Source organism: Protopterus annectens, chromosome 4.part0 (genome assembly GCF_019279795.1).
Source record: "Protopterus annectens isolate FY-2018-M chromosome 4.part0, PAN1.0, whole genome shotgun sequence".
NCBI classification, from domain to species: Eukaryota; Metazoa; Chordata; order Ceratodontiformes; family Protopteridae; genus Protopterus; species Protopterus annectens.
Genome location: NC_056733.1, coordinates 43,742,426 through 43,765,353, shown reverse-complemented (window position 1 = coordinate 43,765,353; position 22,928 = coordinate 43,742,426). Strand labels below are relative to the sequence as shown.

Here is a 22,928-nt window from a genome sequence, read left to right as displayed (position 1 = left end):
GTCCAGTGGTTAGTCCTGCAAGAAGAGCTCCAAATAGCCACGCAGGATAAAGTCAAAGCTCAGTTGGATAAAGTGGTGCTGCAAGGTGTGATTTGTCCAGTTGCAGAACCAAATGAATGGGTTTTGTCCATGGTGGCAGCTCATAAAAGGCTGAGATGAAATCAGAAAATGTATTGACCCAGAGAGATTTGAACAAAGCATTAAAGAGGCCACATCATCCAATGCGTACAGTTGAAGAGGTCACAGCATTAATATCGGATGCCACTGTTTTTTCTGTCTTAGATCACCCAGAAATACTAAGAACAGCTTCATGAAGAGAATTTTGACTTTGACATAATGGAAGTGCATAATTTTTCTACCACGATACTTAATGAGCTGAGAGATCATACAGAAAATGATCTAATTTTGCAAAAGCTCAACCACTACATTAATGTTGGATGGCAGTCAAAGCAATCTAGTGTACCACCTCAAGTACAAACTTATTTTCCTTACAGAGATGAGATGTTGATGGAAGATGGCATTATCTTCAAAGGTCCTAAAATTGTTGTTCCTGCTTCCTTACAACATGAATATATCCAGATTTTGCACCGTAGTCACCCAGGGTCCGAATCTACTGAAGGGCGAGAGGACTAGTATTTTGGCCTTCTTTAGTGAAAGACATTTGATAAAGTGCTTTCATCTTGTTCAATGTGTAATAGTACTAAATCGCATCTGCAAAAAGAGCCACTTCATCTAAGTCAATTTTCTGAACTACCTTGATCAACAGTAGCCACTGATATATTCGAGTGGAACAATCAGCATTACTTGGTACTGGCAGACTTTACTCAAACTGGTTTGAGATTCATCTACTACCTAAACTAACATCCACTGCTGTTATTACTATCATCATTTCTCAGCCCATGGTAGTCCACACAAAATTATTTCTGACAATGGTACTCCGTTTACTAGTAAATTGCTTCGGAAATTTGCAAGAGAATGGGACTTCGTACCTGTACTAGCAGTCCTGAATATCCACAGTCAAATGGGCTAGCTGAATGTGCAGTGCAGAGTGCAAAGCAATTACTTGAGAGGTCAAAGTGTGACAATATCGATGTCTGTTTGAATCTACTTAATCTCAGTAACCTACCCTGCGATGATGTACTTGGCTCACCCGCTCAGAGACTTCTAGCCAGGCAAACCAGAACAACATTGCCTATCAGTTCCAGTTTGTTGAGGCCTAAAGCCAATAACAACGAAGCAATTAGAGCTCAACTACTCAATGGGCGTTCTTTCCAGAAGTCCAACTATTACAAATTGAGCAGATTTCTTTGCCCAATGAAAGGAGGAGATAATACAAACGGCAAAAGGTTTTGACCGGATTGGTCAAGTTACAGGTATATGTACCAAGCCCAAGCAGAGTTTCTACCTTGTAGAATATGAGGGTGTGGAGTACAGGAGAAATCACAGACATCTTGTTCCTGTACCAGAATCGATATCACAGCATCATTCCTGTGATACAGCCTCTAGACCTCAGAATGGGTCTTAACTTCCACTTCCAATGATGTTCCAGATGTTCCGAAAGTTGAACATTCCGCACAAACAGTCCAAGTTGCCAAGTCTGATTCTAGTTTCTATGTCACATGACTTGGTCATATTTCTAGACCTAGTGTGAAATACACAGTGGCCTAATGCACAGTGACTTGGACTTGTATTTAAGTCTGTACAATTGCATGACCAAAAATTATTTATATTAATTGCATGTCAATTACTGTTTTAACATTGCATGTCTATTTCTCAAAGAGGGAGGATGTAGAACAGTGCGTGTGTGCTGTGTCATTAAAAACGTTTCAAGAACTAATCGTGCATGTATAAATAGCAAGCACGTAAGAAAACTCAGTGCCATTTTGAGAGTACAGCCAGAGTGAACATGCATGAATGTAATTGCTAGTTTATAACTTTACCCAAGTTAGAGTATTAAGCCTCAATCCTGAAGAGTTTGTACATAACAAAGCTGCTTGAACACTATCCACAAAGTCTCGTCTATTGCATCCTGACTAGACAAGCAACAATTCTGTTATCCATTTGGCTGCTGTCACCATTTTAATAGGATGACCTAATTTATGGTGGGCAAAGGAGATAAAAAGCTGGTCTGACTTCTTAAAACCTTTAGTCCGATATAAATAGAAACGTAATTGTCTATACACATCCAATGAATGGAGTAGGAACTCTCTTTTGTTACTGTAGTTTTGGGAAAAATACTGGTAAGTTGATGGCCTGATTAATATTGGATTCTGACACTACCTTCGGTAAAAAGGAAGCATTTGTACGTAAAGAAATTCTGTCTTTATGAAAGATGAGGTAAGGGGATTTTGAGAGCACTTGAATTTCTGAAACTCTTCTAGCTGAGTTATGGCTACTAGAAAGACAGTCTTCCAAGAAAGGAACTTCAAGTCACACTTGGCTGCTGGATCAAAGGAAGGATGAGTTAGAGCCTGGAGGACTAAAGAGAAGTCCCAAGGGGAAACTGGATCTTTCAATGGGGCAGTCTCAGTAGAAGCATACCTTTTAGAAAAAGTTTACCGATTTTTGCTGAGGCTAAGGGAGAATTCAAAACTCCTACATGGAAATTTGAAATTGCTGCCAATTGTGCCTTAATGGTAGATGCACTTGCCCCTTTGTTAAATAACTGCTAGAAATTGCAGGACTGCCTAAGTGGGAGCTGTAAAGGGTTCTACATCATCATTTTGCTCAGCCCAGATAACAAACCTCTTCCACTTGCTTTTTTACAAGGTTATGGTAGACAGCTTATGGGATGATAACGGAATGGAGAAGACAATGTAGATTGCCTGGCTATCATTGGAACTGGAAAAACCATGCAGTTAGCTTGAGATTTACCAGATCAGGATGGGTCCTGTCAGATGAGACAGAAGGTTTGGAGTTGGATCCAGAATCCATGAGGTGCTTAATCTGATCTTCAGTCTCAGTGCTTTCTGTAAAAACTAGGGAATCAAGGGGGTTGGGAGATAGGCGTTTAACAGATGGGGGAGGGGGGTTTGAGGCAAAGAAGCTGCTGCATTTGTTGTTCAAGGGGGATGTAAATAGGTCACAGCAGGGCTGGCACCATTGACCACAAATCATCTCCACTACTCGGAGGGCTTCTCGACATAGGGAATAAGACTCTGTTCCTCCTTGTTTGTTGATATACCAAACTACTGACATATTGTTCATTTAGATTGCAATTATTTCTAGAGGAAGGGAGCTTTGAAATTCTTGTAACGCTAACAGCACCACTCATCTCTAGAATGTTTATGTGCGAGTTGGCCTCCTCAGGGGACCAAGCGCCTTGAAATGTCTTTCCCAGATAATGCCCCCCCACATCCTATCTGGGAAGCGTCAGTGGTCACTACAGCTTTAGGTTGGGATGGGGTGAACAGACGTCCTAGCTGAGGGTGATCTGACCAATCCACCATGCAAGGTACTCGTTGCATGTATGAGTTATCCTCATCTTTGAAGACATAGGGTGAGTAAGGTGGGACACTGGATTAGCAGCATCCACTGCAGAACTCTCATATGGTACTTCGCCAAAGGTCCTAGAGTAATAGCCACCGCCACTGAACCCAGGCCTTGTAACACTTTCTTGACTGATATCTTTGAACTGCAAATAATTTTTCTGGTTTGGCTTCTGATGTTGTGAAGTCGCAGTAAATGAATGGATGCAATCATAGAAGACGTGTCGAAGACTGCACCAATTAATTCTAGCCTTTGAATGGGTTGTAGTTGTGACTTTTGATGATTTATGGCGATTCCCAAGAACGAACTAGTCTAACACCTGATCTGTCGCTCGTACCAGTGATGCCTGGTTTTGGCGAGGATGAGTCAGTCCAGATAAGGAAACATCCAGATTCCCTGTAGTTTCAGGTGAGTTGCCACCACTGTCATGCATTTGGTAAACACCCTGGGGCTTGTGATGAGACCAAAGAACAATGCTATGAACTGGAAGTGACTGACTACCACTCGGAAGCGAAGGTACCTCCTGGACAGTCTGTTCATTTTTGTGTGATAGTACATGACCTCCAAGGTCTGTCAAGCACATCCAATCATCCTTGCCCAGAAAGGGTAGAATGTACTCTGCCATGACCACACAGAAATTGGTATGCATGACTGATTTGTTTAGCAAGCGGAGATCCAAAATCATTCTCCAGTCCCCCGTTTTCTTTGTAACTAAAACTAATCTTGAGTAAGTATTTGATTTTATCTGGTCTGCTGGGACCTCTTAGATTACTTTTTTTTCTAGCAGCGGTTTTATCTGTATAATTGCTGCCCCCCACTGACTGGGTGGAACATCCAGGAGCTTGCCCAACTGTGGTGGTGGAAGGGAGAAGGGTATACAATAACCTCTGGTAATAATCCTCTGTACCCAAGTATTGTCCATTAAATTTAGACAAGCTGTTTGGTGCAGAGAAAAACATCCCCTTAATGCCTCCAGAAGATGGCAATTGGGCCTCCCTTAAGGAGTACTGATAGGGTCTATCAAAACAAGCATCTCTGGACCAATTATTTCAGGCCTCCTCTGCCTCATGGGCATCTACTATTGCTGTTTCCCTGTGCCACTGGGACAGCCAACTCCACATGCGTCAGGGAACGGGCTCAGAGATTTTTTAAACCACATCTTGTGACCCCCTCATTGGATTCCTCAAAAAGGATCATTGGGGGAGGGGGTTGAAAAATATACTCCAATTGCAGACAGGGTCTTCCCATCTTTCTCACACCTGGAAAGAGTCTCCTTTACTGTTGGGCCAAAGAGTGAAGGACCATTCAAATGGAGCACTGATGAATGAAGGCTTAAAAGACTCAACAAAGTCGCAAAGGCACATCTAGGCTTGTCTCCTCATGGCTAAGCCTGAACCCCCCGCTCGTGCGGCACCCTCTGTTGCACTGGATAGAGGCCACATAGAAGAATTTACTACAGACTGTAAGACAGTCAACTGAGGGGCCACGAACGCCTGAGCCTCTTCAATAGTGATCCCTGACAACGTGCTGCAAAGATCCTTTAGTAAGTCCCTTTGCATCCTCGTAAAATGGGCCAGATAGTTCAGCGAACAGCTAGAACCACTGAAGCTTAGACTTGCTTCCAAGTCTGTCCATCAACTTGGACTCTTTGTTGGGAGGATGGACAGCTGTTGTCTCCTCAGCGAGCTCTTTCTTAGTGGCCACTACCACATCCATAGCGTCAACTGGTACACTCTTACCCCAATGCTGCTTTTCTACCAGGGGTGCCATAATTTTGTCAGGTCTCTGTGGAATAGGCTCGATCATATCCACCTCCCATGCCTTCCAACAAATCACATTTACTAATTTGTTGGGAGGCGGAGTCACCCAGGAGGAAGACTGACCAGCACCAAAGGCTTCCGGATATATCGACTCCTCGGAAGAAGGGCTGTGGGCAGACCAACCACCCTTTTGTTTCAGGAGCTCAAGGATACCTCTGGAAACATCTTCGGGTGGTAAATTGGGGGACCCCTCTCCTTCATCAAAGTTGATATTTGTGGTAAGAGACTCTTCAGGCAAGTCCAGGTGTTTCCTGTTACACAGCCTCTTCCAAGGGACTTCTTCGGTGACATGGTCCAGATGAGTATCTAAACAGCTGAGGATCCCCAAGTGGGTTGACTGGAAGCTCTGGGCTGGCTTGTCCCTGTGGTGTCAAGCGATGAGGATCATGTGGCAAACTCAGCTGGGTGGACAGGGGTGGATCTGAGGGGGAAGGATCAGTCTGACCCGAAGGTTCAGCGAAGACCCTCTGTACCACCTCAAGAGCAGACCTCCCTGGGTAGGAGGAAAGCAACAGAGCAGAGGACAAGGTTCTCTGGTCCACTGGTTCTCCATCTATTACAGGTCGGAAGCTCAAGGAGGAAGCTGGAACCGAAATGTCCAGCGCTGAAGCTCTGACAGGGAGAGAAGGCTCCAAAAACATTGGAATCTAGCCAACCCTCCAGTATCTAATGTGGAAGTCTATGCACCGGGAGCCATCCGGATCTGAAAACATCAGAGCAGAGAAACTCAAAGATGTTGTCGGACCCAAACAGACCATCCTCCTTGGATCAGACCCAGACGGGCACTGAGTACTCTGATCTAATCAATGTGGAATCAAAGGGATCAGTCAGAGGAGGAGTGGAAACTTGGCAAAGACCTGGATCTGACTGGGTCAGGACTAACAGTGCACCCTTCTGAATCTGCTCTGTGACCAGCTCTCTCACCAACCTCGCATCATCTGTTTCAGTAATGTTTCAGGGGGGAAAATGCGAGGACACAACAGAGGCAGGCCTAGAATGTCTCTCCAGGAAAGGGGAAAGTTGTTGGGATGGAGCCGGGTCAAAGCATGGAGAATAAGATGTTCAAGGCAGGTGTGACTGGTCCGAAGGTTTTGAATCCGATACACACTTTTTCTTAGGCTCTGCAGTAAGAGTTTGCTTCGCATCCAAGACCTGCAAGGTGTCAGGTGAGGCTGGATCAGACCTGCAAGGTGTCAGGTGAGGCTGGATCAGATCGAATCTCAGGACTTTTTTCTTCGGCTCTGAGGAAGATAGCACCTCGGCCAATCTGGGCCTCTTGAAATGGTCCTTATGCTTTAAAGTTGAAGTCTGATCATTGCAGAACACCTGCGAAAAAGAAGACAAAAGACCTTTCAATATAAATTTTTTTCTTTCTGTGAGGGCCCAAGAATTAAAAGCTCCACATATCTCACTTTCCTCATTTAAATATTCTGGACCCAAGCAATAGAGGCACAGAGAATGCCCATCCGAAAAAGGTATTTTGTGCCCACACTTGATAGACTTTTTAAATCCCTTCTCAGACATCACTAAGAAGGAGAGAGAGATGGGGGCAGACACACACACATGCAGAAAAGAAGAAAACCTTAAAGTAAAGATCGAGGACAGGGGAGAAGTTTAGGATTTTTGCAAAGAAAAAAAAAAGGAAGGATCACAAGGGTAGAGTCAGAAATAAAGAAGAAGGTAATAAAATCTAAAAACAAGAAAGAATACATTCCACTTGTTTCAAGAAGTAAAACTTGAGAGCTCTGCAGTAACCACATCTGAATACGAAAGTAGCAAACGAGATCTGAGGTGACAGGTCAGTAATGCATTGTGGGTAGGGGAGAGCTTGAAGGTTTCCATGAGCTGTAGTAATGGTAGAGCTGGATCTGACATTGGATCTGAGACGCATTTGTTCAGGATGAATGAAAATTGACATCAAATCAATGGTTAATAAACATTTTTAGAACTTATTGTAATGCATGAAGCACACTGATTACACTGAGATATTTGGAAAAAGACAAACCACTTGCGCACCAGACTGCACGTGCCCAGACCTTAACAAATATTAATTATCTCCTGTTTATGTTGTTAAGGCCAGGTCTAGGGGTTGACAGTAAAATCTGCCTGCAATGAAAAGCAAATGACAGAGGCAGAAATGAAAGATGTTTCTGTCTGCTGTCAATACTGGTAACATGTCCCTACTTGTTAAACTCAGCTGCTAGAATATCAGGATGAAATGGCATCCATTTCCTGAAATATACAAACTTAAACTCAAATGGATGCCATTATTTAGCAACTTCAATCCTCAGTGGTAGTTTGTCCAAAAAAATTTTTTTATAAGGAACAGACCAAAAATATGAAGTAATAATCTGGAAGTCCTGCGAAAATCTAGACATTTTGTGAGGCATTAAAGGTGAGTGTAAAAGTAACAGACTCCGTTACACTACCGCTCTGACCATGCTCACTAAGAGTTTTACAGCTTTGAAAGCCGGGAAAACACTTAGCAATTTTTCCCCCTGTAACTGGTAGGGAGCAGATAAAGCTCCATACGTTACAAAGAATTATGATTGTTTTGCCGAACAGCCTTATATTTTGTGTTCTCGACATGTATGCCAAGATTCACCTCTTGAGCTTTGCTTTTGAGGTGAATTTCTTGGCCTTCATGTCTCAAACACATAAGCAGGTTATGATCAGTGAACTGATCACAATCCTCTATGTTAACAATGTGCAAACACTGTAAAGATTTAGAGACTAGCTAAAAAATTCAGTTTGAGGAAAGGGATGACTTGACCTTTTCTCCTGACTTTGACATGTAGAGACCTAAAGTTAGTGATGTGCAAAGAATGTAGCCTGCCGCAACAAGGAAGAAGAACCAAACGCAATTTTTCAAAAAGTTTCCCAAAATGGCATTATGTACACATACATTCATGCTGCTGTGCTATTTTGCTGCACTTTGTTGTGTACTTTTTCCCAGCTACTTAAACTCACCACTATACACAGTACTGCTGTGTGTAAATAAAAGATAAGCCTTTATCATATTAGTTGGCCTAAGGAGGGACTCTGCTTGACAGGTCCAATGACAGGGTTCATCCTACCCGCCAATCAAAGTTTTGCAATTTGATCAGAAGACCCATGCTCAGGAATGTGTGCAATCAATATTGATGCATGGTTTGTTATGGCACCAACTACATAATCACCCCTAGCTCCTGAACCAGTCACAGTTCATCCCCCATCAACCACTAGTAGATATATAGTTGTCAAATCAAACCTTAATGAAGCAATAACTCCTTCGTAATTTACACAAATGGGTTGAATCTCAAACATTAATCATTACGGTGGAGGGCGATGGAGGTCAACTCAAGGATCAAAGTTCAGAAGGCACTGAGACCTCAAACTCCAATTTACAAAAGGAAGACCAGCTTTTGTAGTCATTATAAAATAGTGAAGCCTCATGAAGGTGTTCAATGAACACAAAGTGACTGCAGTACAGAGAGTACAGGTATATGTAATACAGGCATTCCAGAGTAAGTAACAGAAGCAGCCTCATCTCTGGTGGAGTGGCCTGGGAGTGCAGCCTTTTCAAACTGATGGTTAGCAAGCTGATAACAGTAAACAATGTAGTGGGAAATTACTTGATACAAGTTTGTTTGGCAGCTGCAAACCTTTCCCCTTGTCTGGAAAGGAGATGAAGAAATTGCCTTGTTTTCCTGAATTCATTAATTCACTTGATGTAAAATCTGAGATTATGATGATCCAAAGGTCAGGGGTATGAAAGGCTCTTTCTCGTGGTTTTTACCCAGCAGAACGAACAAGATGAAAGACTGGTTCAGGGACAAATAAGAACCCACATTTGGTAAGTTATGTGGATATATTCTAAGGGACAGACAATCCCTGGAATAGACCAGATATGGCTGCCAACAGAAGAAGGCTGGCAAGTCAGTGGTCCCAAGATCAGGGTGTGCTGGTTACTAAGAAGACAGTTTCCAACAGAGAAACACCACTAACACAGTTAGTTAGATTAAGGTACAGGCAAGCCAGTAAGTAATGCAATTCAAATTTCATGGACGGGCATCATCAAAGTAAGATGAAAAGTAGAAATCAATTAACTGTTTGACAAGCTGGTACCTTCCACACAGTCTTAATAAGCAGGAAAAGCAGACATGTGTTCCTTAACAGTAGGATAACTGAAGCTCAGCTAATACACGTGGCAGAGACAGGAAAGAATAACCTATAAAACTAATCAAATGGGGTGACACACGATACCATTCTGTCCAAACAGAGACATGCAGCCACTTAAAGGCACAGGCCTGCCAAGAGAAAGGCTTTCTGAAAGCTTCAATCACTTCTAACACCTCTACCATAACATCTGGTGGGAACAGACTTGTACCATGAGCTATGTTTGGAGGTGGAGACAGATGTCACCCTTATCAAGGAGACATCCTTAACCAGGAGAGGGAAATTTTTTGTACTGCTAGGAACATGCCAGTATGAAATCCCATTCTTCTTAAAAAATAAACAAGGCAGAGTGACAGGAATTAACTATGGTCTGTCTCTCAGAGCAAGTAACCATCACCTACGTTCCCCCAGGCATAAAGTTCTGCACCATTCTCCCAAGGAAGAAATGCACTCATCTCCATGGTACTCAAGTTCTTGAAGCTAAAAATCAGTCATGGCGTCTTTATCCTCATCTCCACAAAGGAGTCCACCAACTGGTTAATTTATGATAGGCTGTGAACCACCACCACAGTGATACTTCTACTATGCCCACTACCACATCAGCAATGTCAGTCTCCAAACGGGATACAATCATACAGCCCCTTTTTGTGTTTAGCTATCACAAGGTGGAATGGTTGTCTGACAGAAAGAAAAGTAGCCCAAGAAGCAGTTTGCCCTATTAGGAAGTCAGAGTCAGGAAGCCGCTCATAACTTTAACTAATGTGGGGACCCCCTCTCCATGAGGAACCACAACCTCAAAATTGTTGGGAAGCAAAGATAAACCCCACCTTGCCAGTAAAGCATCCGTTTTAAGGCATATGAGGTGTTTAGCTGAAATAGGAAGACCATCAGAAAGCTGATGGGAACATACCTCTCAACCGCTTAGTGCAAGAAATCTGGACAAAGCCTGGCAAAATGGGGGAAACAAAGGCCCAAATATAGGGACAAATTTTAAATATTGCTCTTATGAACGTGGTTGCTAAAGTAATAGGATTTGTCTTAACATACATTTTCTGAAGGATTTGAAGTCAGAAACCCAAATGTATGTCATTTGGTGGCTTCAACCCTCAGATCATCCCAGTCATTTGCCAGAAAACCACACATTTTGTGACGAATAGACCAAAAACTTGAGGCAAAAATCTGGACATTCTGCAAAAATCTGGACAGTTGACAGGTATGGATGGGAACTGTTCACTTTTCCACACAGGGAGTTGCTAACGTCAGAGTAATGAATCAGCATACTGCTGTCAATGAGCACATTTTCATGCACTCCTATGCAGCTGGTGGCCAGCTGGAACAGTGAAAGCTGGGCACTGTCAACCATCAGCTCAAGTCATCACAACATGGCAGATAAAGTACGGCTTCAAACATCCAAGTATTAGACAGCTGAAAACCTGCCATTCACCTCATTGTTCAGCTAGATGCAGCACATCACAAGCACTGCTGGCCAAGGAAAATTATGAGCAACGCGTCTGTCTGCGGGTGGAAAACAGCTTGAGGTTAGGATGGAGACTGTTCATAGGTTGATACTAAGCTATCTGCCCTAGGGCATTTATAAGCCTAGCCAGAGTATGTTTGGCTTTCGCCACCCTTTTAGATTAGTTGACTGTGCCTCTGTATAGTAGGTCACAGAGGTAGCCCTTTTAAGGTTTGTTTACTGTATCTCTGTCAAGCAGCGACACAGAAGAGATCCCAGGGGTAAACTTATGATCTCCCATCCATTTGTCAAGATTTCTCTTGAAGAGAGTTAGTGAGGGGCTCTGCCTGACATGGATTAGGATTTTGTTCCAGACTGAGGGGAGCCTCTGGGATATGAATCTGTCCCTACAGCATGTCCTATTTATTTCTGTGCTGAGGTTCAGGTCCCTGGCTCGTGTAGCTCTAAGGGATTTAGATTTCCTGAGTTGAAGCATGTCCATTAATTCTGGGTTGGACATGGCTTTATACGTCAGTCACAGATTGCCTCTGAGGAGGCGGTACGCAACTGAGCAGAGCTGGAGTTTCTTTAGCCAAACTGCATAGGGCATCTGTTTGAGCCCCTTGATCCTCTTGTTGAGATACTTTTGGGGTTTTTCCAGTTGCTGAAGGTGTTGGGTAAGGTACATCCCAAACGAGGCATTGTACTCAATTATGGGCCTGATACGTGATGAGTAGAGGGGCACAATGACCTCTCTTGATCTAGATGTGAACCCTTTCATGATAAGGTGGGCTATATAGAAAGTCTTTCTAACCACTTTGGCAACGTGATTGTCAAAGGAGAGATTGCTATCTACTTGGGTCCCCAAGTCCCTAATTACTTCTTCCGTACTTAATGGATTACCACCTATGTGGTAATTTGTGGGCACTTTGTTTTTTCCAAAGGGGATGACTATGCACTTTTTGGCATTTAGCTTTAGGTCATGGCTCTGGCACCAGTTATCCGTCTCTGTGAGACCTTTTTGGAGGATGCTTGTGTCATTCAGAGAGTCGGATTATAGCACCCAATTTGCAGTCATCCGCGAACTTGGTCAGCCATAGTCCACCCGTGTTAGCCTGTACCTCGGAAAAATATATACCGAACAAGAGAGGTCCCAGGACTGGGCCTTGTGGGACACCACTTGTAACTGGTTTAGAGTCTGACATGGCACCTGTTATTCTGACCATGTGGGTTCTATCCCTGAGCCAGTTTGCAACCCATCTTGTGACATAGGGGTTGATATTTAAGCTGGTGAGCTTATTTATGATGCCCGAGTGGGGTATTGTGTCAAAGGCCTTTGCGAGGTCCAGGTAGGCTGTGTGGACTACCTTCCCTTCATCTATGGCTTTGGTAACTGTTTCAAAGAAGTCGACCAGGTTCAAGAGGCAAGATCTGCCCTTAAAGCCGAATTGGGTAGGATCCAGTGTCTGGAGGTTCCCAATATCTTTGTTTATGATTTCCATGATGATACGTTCCATAGCTTTGCAGACCAGGCTAGTCAGGCTTATAGGGCGATAGTTTCCGGGGTCTGCTGTGGCACCACCTTTGTGGAGTGAGACCACTGTTGCTGTACGTCACTCCTTGGGAACATAGCCTGTAGTAAGGCTGAGATTGAACAGTGACTTTATATGAGGCTTTAGTTCTTCTTGGAGCTCATGTAGGACGCAGCCCTGGACACCGTCTGGTCCCATCAATGCTGTGTTTTTAGCTTTGGAGAGGGCAGCTCTCACCTGTGCATCTGTGATCTCAGGAAGGCTACAATCTGTTGGGATAGACATTTGCTCTTTTGAGGGGGGGGGGGGTTTGCACTGAACCCTTTTGCCAGGATGTTGGCAATGTCTGTGGGTTCAGTGAATTTTTTGTCATTTTGCACTAACTCAAAGCATATCTGGAAGTTGCCTCCCAGGTTTCTGACATAACTAAAGAAGGCCTTGTGATTATCTTTAGTGTCTTGTGCAATTTTTCTTTCAAAGCTGGCCTTAGAAGATTTTATGAGGGATCGTAGTTTCTTGCTAGTACTGATTAGTGACACCTTCCCTTTTTGGGATTTTGCTCTGTCATGTAGTAGCTTTCTCCTTCTGTTGTATAGCTTATTTATGGCCAGGGTCTACCAGACAGGTTTCCTGCCTTTGGAGGAGTGAGTCTTGGTTTTATTTGGGATAGCATGCTCCATGCATTCCTGTAGATGTCCATGGAATGCTTTTGTAAAGGATTCTGCATTTTAGGCCGTATTGTTCACTGGCCCGGGTGCTTTGAAGGATTCCACCTCAGTTTTGAGAAGTGTGAAGTTTGCTTTTGAGAAGTCCTTCTCTGTGGTTTCCTTGGCTAGGGGTGGGGACGGAATATGGATGTCCACAGTGAGATTTGTTTATGGTCTGATCTTACCAATGAGGGGTATACCTCAGGTGTGGAACATAGAGACCCCATGTCAGTGATGACCAGATCCAGTATGTTTTCTCCTGTTGTGAGAGTGGTGACCAGTTGTTCCATAGCATTTGAGTTTATAAATTCTAGGAACCGTTGGGCGAGGGTGTTTGGGCTTGAGTAGTTTTCCCAATCGATGCTTGGGTAGTTGAAGTCACCCAATATAATAGTGTTTGGAGAGAACTTCATATTCTCCAGTGTTCTCAGGAAAGCCGAGTGAGGTTCCTGTGTTTGGGAGGGTGGTCTGTAGCAGGCTACAAACTGAAAGGCAGTTTTGCCCACTGTTAGTTGCACATGGATGGTCTCTGAAGCTTCGTGCAATGCCACTAGCCTGGAGGTGTGGGTATCTTTGATAAATATGGATACTCCCCCTCCTTTTGTGGTTCGGTCCGAGTTTTGGGGCCGGAAAGCATGGTATGAAGTATAGCCTGGTAGTGCTGGGGTGCTCTCAGGAGCCTTGAACCAGGTTTCTGTTACTGCACAGATATCGATACTCTCCATACTGAGGAGAGTCTCGAGTGTGTGCCTCTTGAGGTTTAGACTTCTGGCGTTGAGCAGCATTAACCTTAGTTTTTTTTTCTTTGTGTTGTCTATGGGGTTGGGTTTGTCTTTTGAGCCTTGCCTAAAAAAGGCACTATGGGGGAGGCAAGAGCCTTAGCCAGTATTCAAAAACCCAGGGGTGACAGGTGCAAGCCATCCCTAGCGAAGCAACGTGGCTTGTCGAGCATGTCATCCCAGGCCGACAGACACTGGATCCCCTTTGAATGACACCAATACTTTAGCCAATTGATAAAATTGATCATTTTGTCTTTATACTGTGGCATCATTCTTGGTGAGGGTAAGATGCTACTCAAGGTCAGGGTCATACCGGCCTGGGCTACATGATCAAAGAGCTCATGTACGTCTTTTTTCATGTAGTCTAGGGAGGTACGTCTCAGGTCATTCACACCAGCATGGACAATGACAGAGTCATACTTGTACTTGCTTTGGAGTGACCCGAGTGCTTGTTACAACTGCCTTATGTATACAGACCACCCTCTCCTCCTCCCAGTAATGAAATGTCAATAAATAAATCTGTTTTCTCTTTGAGCAGTATTTCCATCCTGCACTTATTCTCTTCCTTTTATATTTGGCTTATTTTTGAGTATAATTTTACTTTCTGTGTTTAGTTGTCAGAGGTCTTCATTGGAGTTTGTTGAACAGAGATTCATTAAACTAAGTTTAATGAATTTGTGTTATAGTGAAAGATTACAGAAATTAAATTTTAATATTACATGTAGATTATTAATGGAACGTATAGTCATTACTAAAAATAGTGAGTCGTCCACAAAAAATGGTATGTCTAAACATCAACAATAAGAAAAAAGGGACATGAATTCAACTCATTCTGTGCCTAGATTATGCTGCAAACTGCCATAAAAAGTAAATTAAGCCCAAAACCTAGATGAATTTAATTTAGAGTTAGATCTGGTGTTGGGAGTTACTAAATTTAGCTATGTTAAGGAGTTCCTTGATGACCTTTGGTCTAAACACTAGTTGGTAAACTTAAAATCTTGCTTTTTTCCCACTTTCTGAAATTTAAGAAACTTCAGTTACAGATTTGCTGTTCTGAACTGTTTGTAAGTTTCTTGGAGGCCAGTGCTTGCTTGGGCTAAAGGGAAGTCTCTGTGTTCACCAGTGGCAGTGGTCAACACTGAACAGCCTGCCTGTCCCTGTAGGAGTGGCTACTGCCTAGAAGCTGTAGTTTTATTGGCCATTTTGGGTCAATTCTAAACTCCTTGATCTCTATCTCTTAAAACCTTGCAACCCTCTTTTACACAGAGCAGCGTCGCTTAAACAAGCTTAAACTATTCCCGGCTCCACAAAGTCTGCTCTTCACTTTTTTCCCTTAGAACTGCTCTAAATCTCAAATTAAGCACTCTATTCTCATTCTAAAGCCCTGCACTTGCTTGTATAAGTAATCTCATAGGTAAACACAAACTAAAGCACTACAGCCTCTTATACTCCTTCAAAGCACTTGCTCCCTATTGGTTCTTTCTGATCAGTCAATAAGTAGCTCCCTACATTATTCAGGTATGTCCAAAGGTCAGTTTCGAGTTTACTCTCCAGTCCAGCTGGTGAATCTGGGACTCTTGAGGCAATGTTACAACTGTCTTATGTATACAGACCACCCTCTCCTCCTCCCAACAAGCTCAAATATATGTGAGAGATGCAACTGTATAGTAAAACTGGAGGCTAAGTTCTTTCAACCCAGCACTGGCACAGCCTGTCTGGAGGAGAAGGTAACCACACACACCACAAATCCAGTCTCACATAGACCTATCGCATCAGCAAACCAAACACAAACACACAAAAACATACTCGGAGGCTCTAAATAAAAATCTGCCTAAGCAGCAGAGACCTCCAAAGCAGACATCCAAGCAACACCTACCACGAAACAATATCCACGTAGCACATAGCTCACAAAGTCAGTGTGCCACACAGTCACAGCCCTTAAGACTAAACACACCTAATACACTTGTAATAGGTGACTCTATTGTCAGACACCCTGACATCCCACTCACCAGGCTGAACAAGGAGAAGGTCACTGTAAGCTGCCTGTCAGCTGCCAGGATCCGCCACACTCCGCCGGACTCCCGGGCAGAAAAGCTCCAAAATTACATCACATTTTAATGGCAATCATTTTACAATCTTCATACATAAAACAACATCTGCAGTTTAAATAACTATAACAAATTAAAAATAAAAACACTGGTGAAAAATCGATACAAGGTATACGACAACCATTTAATATTTAGAGAAACTGACAGTATGTAGAGAAATTAAAGGTAACCTACTCTAACACAAACAGGAGCTGCAATATGAAGTGAGGGAAAAACAGGCTTATGGTATATTTAGAGAGACTGTAAGGGAAGAGAATCTGATAGCATTAAGGAAGTAAGTGAAGGGAGATCAATGAGGTAATGGAATGAAAAGGTGCCTGTTCACATTTAGGGATATAGTTTATCCTGGTTTTCAGCAAGAACAAAGCCAGATTTTAGCCAAGTCTTTTAGAGTGATTCTGAAAGATGGGAGGGAGGGTATAGACCTGATAGATATAGGTAAGGAGTTCCAGGCCTTAGCAACCATGTACGAGTACAGACAATGCCCAGCAGATTTGCTAGGTTTGTAGACAGAAGTTTTTGTTCACTGGATCGCAATGAGTGACTGGGAACATAGCAGTGTAGAATGTTTTTTAGTGCTGGAAAGGCAGATGGATGCTGGATAATTTTATAGGTGGTAAGAAGTTGTGTACATGTTAGTTGATAGGGCAGTACAAACCAATTTAGGCTTTTCAGTGCTATAAGGTGGTGGGTTCTGAAAAGGGCATGTGAAGCAAATGTATCAACTTTGTTACAGCAGTGTTCAAGTTTTAATTTTTGTGAAATCTGGATGTTAGTAAGAATAGCAGCACCATAAAGAAATGTGGGGAGGAGATAAGCAGTGGCAAGTGTAATTTTGGTTGCACTGGTGAGAAAGTTTTTTGCTCTGTGAAGTATCCCTAGTTGCTGTGTTTTTCTTATGCAAGTTTGTATATGCAAGTCAAATGTAAGATTATCATTCAATATCACCCCCTAATAGTTTGCTATGAGAAGAGACTTCAATGGTTGTATTATCGAGATAGAGAACTTTAAATTGTTTTTATGTTTTTTTTTGAGAGAGGGATTTGGGATAATAGAACTGCAGACCCTATTAAACTAACATGTTTTTCTTCCCCTAATAAGAACTACACATCTGAATTATTGGAATTATATGTTTCTGACCCAACTACATCATACCCACTATGTGAACTTGCTGAAGGAACTCGGACATTCTGACAAAGCCACCATCTGTTTCCCATTTTATTCAATAATAGATAAATTATGTTTTAAACAGAAATATTTTTTTCTATTTGTTGACCAGGATACTCCACTTAGGCTACATGTCACCCTTTTCATCCGTATCCCAGGGAGAAAAACACCATAACAGGTATGTACAAGCTTACAAAGTAGAACAACATGTAAATACAAAATATAGCAACAAGCAGGTGAGACACATTTAAAAATGTTATATAATGAAGTACTGCATATTAGTTTCAATTACGAGGTGCAAAAGTTGAACAGTATTAGGATGTACATAAAAAGTGGAATAATTAGAAAGTGCACAAAACATGGCAGGATATTACTGAGTGGAACATTTTAAAAAGATAAAAAAGTATTTGGGTGATAAATTCCAGCATTTCCTAAATCTAACAGTTTTACATCAACAAAGGTATATGTAGTAAGGTCTTGTTTGGGATCCAGCAAGTATAAGAACATTACCTGGTCATCCATCAGTGACACTAGCGGTGATATGACGAGAGTGATGCATCTGGACCTTTTGGCATACATATAAGCAGGCAGCTGATAGCACAGTGACTTTCCCATTCCAGTGGACAGGACAACCAGTGTGGAGAGACCTGCAGATAAACAGCCTTTTAATGGAGTCAACAAATAATAGCAAAACACAAGCATGGAAAGAGAGAAAGGGAAAACAAGAAAGGTACAGTTACACATGGCACTTACCTAAGACAAGATCTTTGATAATGACAAGCATGCAACAAGTAATAAAATAAAGATCGCATGCTACCAGAAGGCATACCTGCTCTGGGAAGTAGCAGCTGTCCAGTTAGGGCATACCAACAATCCAACATCATGTACCGTTATACAGGTGGAATTCGCTTCATCATGCCTCTGCTTGCATGACACAGTAAATGGAGGCTCTAGAATCTTCAACAAGGGTAAAGGGATATCTTGTATAAAAGTATTATACAAAGGCAGGTACAAAAACAGGGAGTAACTGCACAACAAAGCTGGACCTGCTGAAGAAATGCATCTCAAAATTTAATGACTATGTCCAAGTAATTTTGGGTGACTTTTAGGAAGATGAAGGACATAATGACCAGGCACTGGTGATCTTGGGACTAGACAAGGCTGGTGAAAGGAAGAAAGTCAGAAGTACTGACCTGTCAACAGACTATGCAGATCTAATGACGGGATTTTTTTTTTTAAAGAACAAAAGAAAAGCATTTATTTTTATCATATTTTCTTGCTTGGAACAACAAGACAGCAGCACTTTATTTTTATTTCTTCATTCATTTGGCAACCACATAAGGACACTTGGTACAAATATCTTTCAGGGGCAACCTAGCAGCAGCAGTGCCTTTTCAGGAGCAACACAGGAGAAATTTCTGTTTTGTACTAATTTGAAGAGATTTGCAGCTGCATGACTTTCAGAAAGAAGTGCTTGTGCTTCTGAACACACATCCGATATCAATCTACTTTGCAGCAAATTGCCTTTTTTTATCAATTCCATTTGTGAAGGGGGGGCAATTAACTCCACTAGCTAGGTAGGGGTTAAGGACTGCCAGTTTATACAAATGGAAAATACAGTTAACAAGATGGCTGCAGCGATGTGAACACAATTTTATTTAAGGGGGTAGGTAAAGCAAAGTAATGGAGAAAATTCTTATTTTAAACTCTAAAGGGGAGGACGGCAAATCAAATAGGTAGATCTTACTATCAAGGGAATAAATACGAAGGATATTCTCTACTACTGTACTGGACTAGACAAGTGTTCAAAAAATGGAAAAATTAAAATTTCAAAACCCCCCGGGGGGGGTTTTTTTGTTGGTTTATACCCAAAAATTAATTATTTACACACTTATTTTTAATTATATATATAAAATTTTATATATATATATATATATATATAATATATAAAAATTTATAAAATTTTAAAAAAAAAAAATTTTAACAAAATATAATATATTATATATAAAAAAAATATAAATAAAAAAAAATATTATATAAAATTTTTTTTAAAAATTAAATATATATATATATTTTAAATAAAAAAAAAAACATATATATATATATATAAAAAAATAATAATATAAAAACAAATAATTTAAATATATATATAATATATATATAATATATATATATATACACAAAAATATTTTTTTTTTAATATAAAAAAATTAAAAAAAAAATATATATATAAAAAAAAAAAAAATATAAACAAAAATTATAAAAAATATATATATAAATAATATAAAAAAAAAAATATATATATAATATATAAAATTAATAAAATTTTTTTTTAAAAAAAAATAAAAAAAAACAAAAAAAAAATTTTATAAACCCCAAATAAAAAAAAAATTTATATAATAATTAAAAACAAATAAACAAAAAAAAAATTTTTAAAATATATTATATAAAAAAAAAATTTTTATAAAACAATTATTTAAAATTAAAAATAATATAAAAATATATATAATATAATTTTTAAAAAAAAATTATATATATATAATAAAAAATTATATATATATATATAAAAATATATATATATATAAAAAAAATAAAATTTTATATATATATAAATATATAATATAATAAAAATATATATTAATATATATACATTTTTATAAACATTTATAAAATTATTTTTTTTTTTTTTTTAAAAAAAAAAAATATAAAAATTAAAATTACAAAATAAAAATATATATATATAAAAATATAATATAATATTATAACAAATTTTAAATATAAAATTTTTAAAAACACAAAATATATATATTAAAAATTATAAAAAATTATAAAATTAAAAAAAATATAACACAAAAAATTATATATATAAATAATATATATATATATTTTTTAAAAAATATAAATTATTTTATAAATTTTAAAAAAATTTTATATAAAAATATAAAAAAACAAAAAATAAACAAAAAAAAATATATATTATATATATATAAAAAAAAACCAAAATTTACCAAATATTTAAATTTAAAAATTTAAAACAAACAATAAAAATAATAAAAATTTTATAACACACAAAAAAACCAAACAACCCCAATAAACAAAAAAAAAACACCATATAATAAAATATTAATAAAAAACATTTTTTAAAATAAAAATTTTTACAACAATAATAACCAAAATTTTTTATAACCTTTTGTTTTATTAAAATTATATTTTTTTTAAAAATTTAAATTTATTAAAAATTCACAAAAACCAAATTAAAAATTTTTAAATTTTTTTTAAAAAAAATTTAAAAATTATAAAAAAATGTTTTGTTAAATATTTTTTTAAAAAAAATTTTTTAAAATTTATGTTTATTTTTATTTTAATTTTTTTTAAAAATTTCTTTTTTTAAATAAATTTTAAAAAAAATTTTAAAAAAAAAAATTTTTTTTTTAAAAATTTTATTCCCAAAACTTTTAAAAAAAAAATTTTTTAACAAAAAAAAAATTTATTTATTTTTTTAAAAAATTTATTTTTTTTTAAAATAAAAAAAAAAATTTTAATAATTTCAAAAAAAATTTTCAAACTTTTTTTTTTTTTAAAAACTATTTTAAAATTTGGAAATTTTTAAAGATTTTTTCAAAAGTTTTAAATCATGTGGTTTTTTATTTTTTTTGGGGGTGTTGTGTGTGTGTGTGTGTGTGTATGCCCCAGGTGGGATTTTACTGGTGATTACTCATGGTGGTGTGGTAGGGAATACCTCAGGCTTAAACCCCCCTTTGTATCAGGTGTTAAAGACCTAAATTTCCCCTAAAAAAAAAAAATTTTTTCCCTTTTTGATCTGATCAATATCTTTTTATCTGTGGTTTTAAATATTGCAATGCTTGAAATTTGATGGTGCAGTGGTAGAAAATTGATGCCTCACAGCAGGTTTTTGGGGTTTTGGGTTCTTGGCGGGGGTGCCTTTTTGGGGGGGTTTTTCTTCTCCTTTTTTGTGTGGGTTTGTTTTTGTGTCCTCCCATGTTACAAAGACATGTCTGCATTATTTTTCCGGGGGAGAATTTTTTTTTTTTTGTTCCAAGTCAGACTGTCCTGATTAACAAATTGACAGGCATTTAAATTTCAGACTTCAGGTTTCTGAATGTTTATTTCCCAATATTTGATGGTGCAGTGGCAGTATTGTTGCCTCACAGTTTAGGTTTTCTGGTTTGATTTCCCTTCTGTGGGGAGTCTGCATCTTATCCCTGTGTTTGTGACATAGTAAAACAATTTTTTATTCTAGCAATAAAAAAACTAACACAACCTTTTATAGCAATTTTTTAAGTTTATGACTATTTGAAATTTGTCCTTATTTTTGGGACTGTAATACCCTGTTATTGGCTTTGTCCAGGTTTTTGTGTTTAATATGGCAAGAACTGAATTCACTGAATATGTTTGAGGGCTGTATTCCTCATTACTGGGTTTGTCCAGGTGTTTTGTGCTAAGAGGTTGACAGCTATGGTGAAACTGAATTCATTAAATGATAGCCATTTAAGTTTCAGTCTTCCTCTTTTTCACAAAGCGGGGGGCATAGGGTATGTTGTTCTGACTATTTTGCACAGTGACCTTGGCAGAAAAAGATGGGGTAACACAGCATTTTATTCTAGCAGTTTTCCCAAGATTATACAAGCAATGTTTAATGTTTTCCTGTTTTTGCCCTTTGCCCCACCCCAATAAATTTGGTTTTTTCCAGACTTCTTGTGCCAAGTTGAGATGAGTTGAGTATTGTAGATTTTACAAGGACTGAGAGCTGCGGGGGAAAGAAGTTTAGTGCTGATTATGCTAAGTCAGCTCACATTGCTGGGCACAAAATGTTGTGCTTGCTTTTAATGCAGAAGGTTGTTGGTTCTACTCCCATAAGGGGTGAATGCTGCTGTACTGAAAGTTAAGACACTAACTATGAGCCTGTTATCAGTTTGCCATCCATTACAATATTACTAGCTTATTATTAATGTAATTTAGGCAATTTATTCCTCAGGGGCATCAGACACTTTATTTTTCGGTGAAATCATGAAATATAAAGGTGATTGCTAGCAGCAACCTCTTCATTAGTTAGATTTATTTAACGTGGAATTATTTAGATGACTTTTTTTACTACTTCAGAGATTGTGCATATTATTTACTGATAATGGTGGACTGTAAAGTTTGACTAGACTTTTATGATGGAAATGTTCTGAATTGGGCAGTTTTGTTTCATTGTTTACTGGAAAAATGTTCAAAGCAATAGGAAGGTGTATCAAAGAGCACATGTATGTTTCATATGCAAGGGGGCCTATGATTTGAAACAGCCCAGAATTTTTTTTGGGTAAAATGTATTTTCTTTGAATGGGGGTTTTTTTTTTCAATGAATGTGAGTTTCAAGGGCAGAGAAGTTTTAATGCCAAGTTTGTTTAGCAGATGTCTTAGTGTTTGTGCTGTAAAATGCAAAATAAAACTTTCAAATGAAGTTCAAATCATCATAGAAGTAAATCAGTATGCACATTAGTGTTTATGGTAGATGGAGTGAAATAGCAAAGTAATGGATCTTTGGGAATGGCTGCAGGGGAGGCTCCATTCACCATGGTTTTGGGGGAAGGGCAAACTTAGACACCCCCGGGAACAACCTCCCAACTGTCCAGATTTTCAAAGAATGAATAGATTTTTGCTTCTTATTTTTGGTTTGTTCCTCAATTTGTGGTTTTCTGGCAAATGATT

At 39.0% G+C, this 22,928-nt stretch overlaps 1 protein-coding gene across 2 annotated transcripts in view; it reads right to left on the bottom strand.

Annotated features, from left to right (window-relative positions):
- Positions 1-22,928, bottom strand: part of RECQL4 (RecQ like helicase 4) — a 913,040-nt gene that overhangs the window by 642,026 nt on the left and 248,086 nt on the right. For both annotated transcript variants that reach the window (XM_044068076.1, XM_044068075.1), the window contains exon 12: positions 17,727-17,863. In XM_044068076.1, the coding sequence (XP_043924011.1) occupies positions 17,727-17,863 (137 nt within the window). The remainder of the gene's footprint in view (positions 1-17,726; positions 17,864-22,928) is intronic.